Genomic DNA, 5,733 nt, shown 5'->3' on the forward strand with positions numbered 1-5,733 from the left:
AACTTGAAGAAATACCAGAGATTGCTCTGCCTGAAGAACAACCGATCAAAATAGCTCTTGCCTTGGCTGACAGAGGTTTGGTCGGGCAATTTATGGGTCGATGGCCATCAACAAAATCGACAGATGAATGGGTTCAACGAAATTGGAGGCCTCTGCTGACGAACAACGTGATCTGTTATGCTGTCGGTAGAGGATTTTTCATTTTCGAATTCACTACCAAGGAAGACCGTGACCTGGTGTTCAGAAATGGTCCGTATTTCATGGGAAATCAAGGCCTTTTCCTGAACAAATGGACCCCTGACTTCGACCCTTCAGTCGATGTCCCAAAGGAGGTTCCTGTTTGGGTCCGGCTCCCCAACCTGCCGATCCACTGCTGGAGCTACCAATCCCTGCAAAAGATTGGAAACGGGCTGGGTCGATTCATTGACAAAGCTGACAATAGGGGCCAATACACCTGCGCAAGAATCTGCGTGGAAGTTGACTTGGAAGCTGGTCTGCCGGAAGCCGTTAAACTTACAGTTGGAGATTGGCATCACTTCCAGAAACTGGACTACGAGCAACTGCCCTTTAAGTGCAGAATCTGTCACGAGCATGGTCACTTCCAACGAAACTGTCCTAAAGCCCCATCAAGGGACAAGGTGGAAGAAGAAGGATGGAAAGAGATAAAAAAGGGCAAGGTAGTCTCAAAGCCTTCTGAACAGACAAAATCTAGAACAATGGGGAAACCCCAGTCCAATTCTCAGACCAAACCAATCACAAAAGAAGGCCCCCCCTCAGTTGAAAAGGTGAATGTAACAGAGAATCACGAAGAAACTGAAGACCACTCGAATAAACTGAAAGAAACCGTAGAAAAATCAATTGTTCCTCTAGCAGCTGCTGATCAAAGGGGAACCGAAGGTACTGAGGAGCACATCAGTCTAGCCTCTGACTCAGGGGAAGAGTCAGAAGAGAGAGACACCGAATCAGATGGCTCGCAAATCACTCCTATCAAGTCGGCTAGGGGTCGGAAATCCAAGAAGAAACAGAGAGAGGAGAAAACTTATCTGGACGTCCTACAAGGCTCCCAGAAAACTCTCAAAGGAATGATGAACACCAGATCCGGGCGCAAGCAGAGCAGGGCTCCAAAAGGAGCCACCACCTCCCAAGTCAGTAAATAATGAAGTACGTCTCCTGGAACTGCAGAGGGTTAGGCAGCAGACTGAAAGAAGAAGCCCTGAAAGACATTGTTAGGATGCATTCGCCTGAAATCCTTCTCATCCAGGAGACAAAGATGGAGGATAATCTGCTCCTCCAAACTAGTAAGACATTCTGGCGTAAAGGTCCCGGAAGAGCTGTCAGTGCTAGGGGCGCCTCTGGCGGGCTTGCCTCCTTCTGGGACAGCTCCAAATATGAATTGATTCAAGAAGAAAACTGCTCTCATTGGATTTTCATCCAGCTCCTCCACAAAGACTCTGGTCAACAAGTAAGTATGTTCAATCTTTATGCTCTGGTCCTTCCAGCGGAGAAAAAATTTTGTTGGGACTCGCTTCAGTCCTTTCTTTTATTGCACAACCCAGAAAATATCATTATTGCAGGTGATCTGAATGTTACTCTAGCCATTGATGAGAAAAAGGGGGGTTCCCCAGTAAGGGATCCAGCTAGAGAATGGGTGGAAGACATAATGCTAGACTGGGATCTTGAGGATATCAAGCCTTCTGCTGGGAAATATACCTGGACTAACAAAATATTAGGGCCCAACCACATAGTTGCTCGTCTGGATAGATTCCTTGTCCAATCCTCTTTCCGTACATGTGGTCTAACAGCCTCTTCTAAAATCCTTCCAATCTGCACTTCTGATCATAAACCTATTAGCCTCGAGCTCTCCCTTTATGGAAACCTTGGTCCAATTCCTTTTAGATTCAGTCCTTTGTGGATTCAGCAAGATGGTTTCCATGAAGTGGTTTCAGAAGCTTGGAATCGGAAGATCCTGGGATCCCCATTCTATGTGTGGGAAGAAAAATTGAGGGGCCTTAAAAGAAGACTCAAGGAGTGGGCTAAAACTCTGAAAACACCCACTGCCAAGAGAAAAGAATCCTTAGAAAACCTTGCTGCCCATCAATCTACAATGGAGAATTATGTTGTTCCTCAAAGTCTGCTTCAAAGAGAAGTTGAGTTGCAAAAAACTTTCCATAGAGCTAGTAGGGAAGAAGAGGAGTACTGGAGACAAAAATCCAGAAACTTATGGTTACAGTCCGGCGACAAGAATACCAGTTTCTTCCATAAGCAAGCCGAAGCTCGCAAGCAATTCAAATCTATTTCAGAAATTCGCTCCCATGATGCTGTGGTCAAAGATTCTGAAGGCATCAAAAGAGCTGCTTTCACCTTCTTCAAAGAGCTTTATACGGCTCCTGAAAACCCTCCTATAGACTCCCAAGCCTACCCTTTTGATCTAATTCCTCATTGTGTTCACGATTCTGTTAATTCTATGCTGACTGCTCCGATCAGCATGGATGAGCTCAAGAAGGCTTTGGACTGCATGGAGCCGGATAAAGCTCCTGGGCCTGATGGGTTCAATGCCAGATTTTTTCAGACTTGCTGGTCTATAATTAATAAAGACCTCCTGAGAATGGTCAGGAAGTCTCAATCATGTTCCAAGATCGGAGGCAGCACCAACTCGGCCTTCCTTGCCCTGATTCCGAAAGAGAAAGGAGCTTCTGATTTTGGTAGATTTCGGCCCATTTCACTGTGTAACACAAGTTATAAACTGATCACCAAAACAATAGCCAACCGTCTCAAGAATGTTTTGCCGGACATCGTTCCGGAAAATCAAGGAGGTTTCATCAAAGGGAGAAAGATTCTGGACAATATTGTGCTGGTGCAAGAAGCAGTTCATTCAAGTTGCCACCGAAAAGAGAAAGGAATGGTGATAAAGCTCGATTTGGCAAATGCCTTTGACAGGGTGAAACATGATTTCCTCTTTGTTGTTATGAAGAAACTGGGCTTCTCTATAACCTTCATAAATTGGGTGAAAGCCTGCATCGCCTCCCCTTGGATTGCGCCGCTGGTTAATGGCCGATCAACAAAGTTCTTCAATGCCTCAAGGGGCTTAAGACAAGGTTGCCCGCTGTCCCCGCTCCTCTACGCTATTCAAGCCTCTGTGCTTAGCTTCCAACTTGACTGTTGTCAACAAATCCAATCTCTGCCAGGCCTCAGAATGGTTCCCAATGTTAAAGACATTAACCATGCCCAATTTGCCGATGATACTCTGTTGCTTGGAGGAGCGAGCATAAATTCTGCAAGATCCTTTAAGAAGGAGTTGGACATCTACAAGGAGGTCTCGGGCAGCAAGATAAACTATCTAAAAAGCACTATCTTCGGCTGGAACTGCTCGGTCAAGGAACTGGCTGATATTGCCAGGCTCTTAGAGATGAAAGGAATTCAGACCTGGGAGTTTTTTAAATATCTGGGGATTCCAATCTTCAAATCCATTCCTAAAGTTGCCCACTGGATGCCCCTGCTTGACAAACTAAAACTTAGAATTCAAGCTTGGGGAGCCTCTTGGCTGAACAATGCTGGGAAGGTTATCCTGATGAAATCTGTTCTCATAAGTTTGCCTCTTTATCAACATTCCATTCTGCTTGCTCCCAAAACCTTCCTCAGTAAAATGGACAGTCTGCTGAGAAGATTCCTCTGGGAAGGGGGGAAAAATAATGAAAAAAGACTTCATTTAGTTAAATGGGACACTATTAAAAAGCCAATTCTGGAAGGAGGTCTTCAATTAAGAGATCTGGGTGCCTAGAATCTCTCCTTGGGCTCCAAAATTCTGTGGAATATTGTTGCTGGAAAGGCTAGCTGGAGTAAGAGAGTACTGTGGAAGAAATACTTCAATGGACAGTGGCTGAGGTGTTTGGACCAGCCCCCAAAAACCATTAAAGGTTCTCCGATCTTCAAACTCTGTCTTTCTGCTATGGAGCATTTCAGTCACAACCTTTACTGGATACCAGGTAATGGAAAAAAATTAGAATTTGGGATGATCCGATCCTTGGTGAACAGCCTCTGAACCATGTTGAAGGCCTGGCAAACATTAAAATCTGGCTACAGTCCAACAACCTGAATACCCTGTGGGACATCTCAACTTGGACGGATGATACTGGAAGACGATGGGACAGTTGGTACCTGGGAGAGATTCCCCAAAGGCTGCAGGTTGAAGCATCGTTACTTTTAGATAAGCTCCAAGGAAAATCTCCGACCAAAGCAACAGCTAAGGACAAAAGAGGGTGGGGCTCCCTCACTGGAAATTTCTCAGTCTCTGAAGGTTACAAAAGTATGACAGCGATTCCTAATGTCCCTCCTGACCCTACTCAATGGAGATTTATTTGGGCCTTTCCTTCGCTTCCCAAAATTGACTTCTTCTGCTGGACGTTAGCTCATAACAGCATTCTCACTAGAGATATTCTGAGAAAACGTGGAATGGAAGGGCCTTCCAGATGCCCTCTGTGTGTGTCAGAGGAAGAGTCTGCTAACCATCTGTTGTTGCTTTTCCCTTTTGCCCGTGATGTCTGGAGGGGGGTCCTGAGGTCAGGGGCTGACAAAGTTGAGCTTCCTGGTAATATTCCAAACCTGCTTCACAACTGGGCCAATTTATCTCCGTTCGGTCTATCTAAAAAATGCCTCCTCAAGACAGCCTGGATATGGATCCCTAAATTCACCTGCTGGAAGCTGTGGTTGGAGAGGAACAATAGGCTGTTCAGGGATGAAAAATGTACTCCTGGCAAAATTATCACTAAAATCCAAGCTTTATTGGGAGAGACTTTGGATACCAAACCTGCAATAAGGAATGAAGCAGCTTTGGACAGTGAGGAGGAGCTTTGGCTCAAAGATCTTGTTCCAAATCATGTTTTCAAGCCCTTGCCCCCTGCAATTTCCCATGCTAATTGGGAAATCCGCCTGGAAGAACAGGAGTTTATCAAATGGCGCTCTGCATTGGATGAACACTGCCTCTTCTTCGACGGGGCCTCTAAAGGCAACCCCGGAGCTGCGGGTGGGGGTGGGGTTCTTCTGAATCCGGATGGATCAACTGAGTTTCGGTACCAATGGGGGCTGGGCATCGAATCTAATAACAGAGCTGAAGCTCTGGCTCTGTGGCAAGGGCTTAATCTGGCTATCAAAAGGAACTTTCTGACTCTGTCAGTCTTTGGAGACTCCAGGCTGATCATCCAAGCGTTGAACCTCAACTCAAATCCTTCGCAGATTCACTTAGTTTCCATTTTCAAGAAAATCAGGTTTACTCTGGCCCAGTTCCGAAAAATATCCCTTTTCCATATTCTGAGGCACCTGAACACTCAAGCTGACCTTGAAGCCAATCTGGGCTCTACCCGTTGCAGAAGATCCCTGTTAGTCAACTCTGATGAGTCTAATTGCATCATTCCTTAATCTCCTAATGGTCGACCTGTTCACAAAATTGCTTTCAAAACCCAGCCCTGTAAGCTCGATCCATTTCATGCAGTCAAAGGTTTTGATCCCGGTCTCTATCTGGATCGACACGCCAACATCTCTCCTGACTTTTCACGACCTCTGCTGTCTCAGCAGCTGGGCAAGCAATAGGCGGACTCTGTCATCTGGCTCTAAGGGTGATGTTACGCTGAAATGGAGGTTCGTCAAAGTAAAGAAGCAGCCCTCTGGCTTCAGACTGGGACCTGTCCATTTTACCGGCTGGTTCATTCAAGCTAAGGGCGTTCAAAGCCGTTTTAACAT

At 45.8% G+C, this 5,733-nt stretch overlaps 1 protein-coding gene across 1 annotated transcript; it reads left to right on the plus strand.

The window, feature by feature from the left end:
* Nucleotides 1-1,156: 1,156 nt before the first annotated feature.
* Nucleotides 1,157-5,412, plus strand: LOC149239004 (uncharacterized). The gene is made up of 4 exons (XM_089369723.1): nucleotides 1,157-1,984; nucleotides 2,231-2,577; nucleotides 2,938-3,559; nucleotides 4,033-5,412. The coding sequence occupies exons 1-4, from the start codon at nucleotides 1,157-1,159 to the stop codon at nucleotides 5,410-5,412; spliced, it is 3,177 nt and encodes a 1,058-aa protein (XP_089225849.1).
* Nucleotides 5,413-5,733: the final 321 nt, after the last annotated feature.

This window comes from Pinus tabuliformis, chromosome 8 (assembly GCF_031772625.1).
Source record: "Pinus tabuliformis cultivar Carrire ecotype Pingquan chromosome 8, CPIR1, whole genome shotgun sequence".
Taxonomy (NCBI): Eukaryota; Viridiplantae; Streptophyta; class Pinopsida; order Pinales; family Pinaceae; genus Pinus; species Pinus tabuliformis.

Coding starts and splice junctions, on each gene's coding strand:
- LOC149239004 (XM_089369723.1), top strand. CDS start 1,157: ATGAAGTACGTCTCCTGGAACTGCAGAGGGTTAGGCAGCAGACTGAAA. Junction 1,985..2,230: donor TCCTGGGATCCCCATTCTAT/GTGTGGGAAGAA, acceptor TTATGGTTACAG/TCCGGCGACAAGAATACCAG. Junction 3,560..4,032: donor GGCTGAACAATGCTGGGAAG/GTTATCCTGATG, acceptor CTTGGTGAACAG/CCTCTGAACCATGTTGAAGG.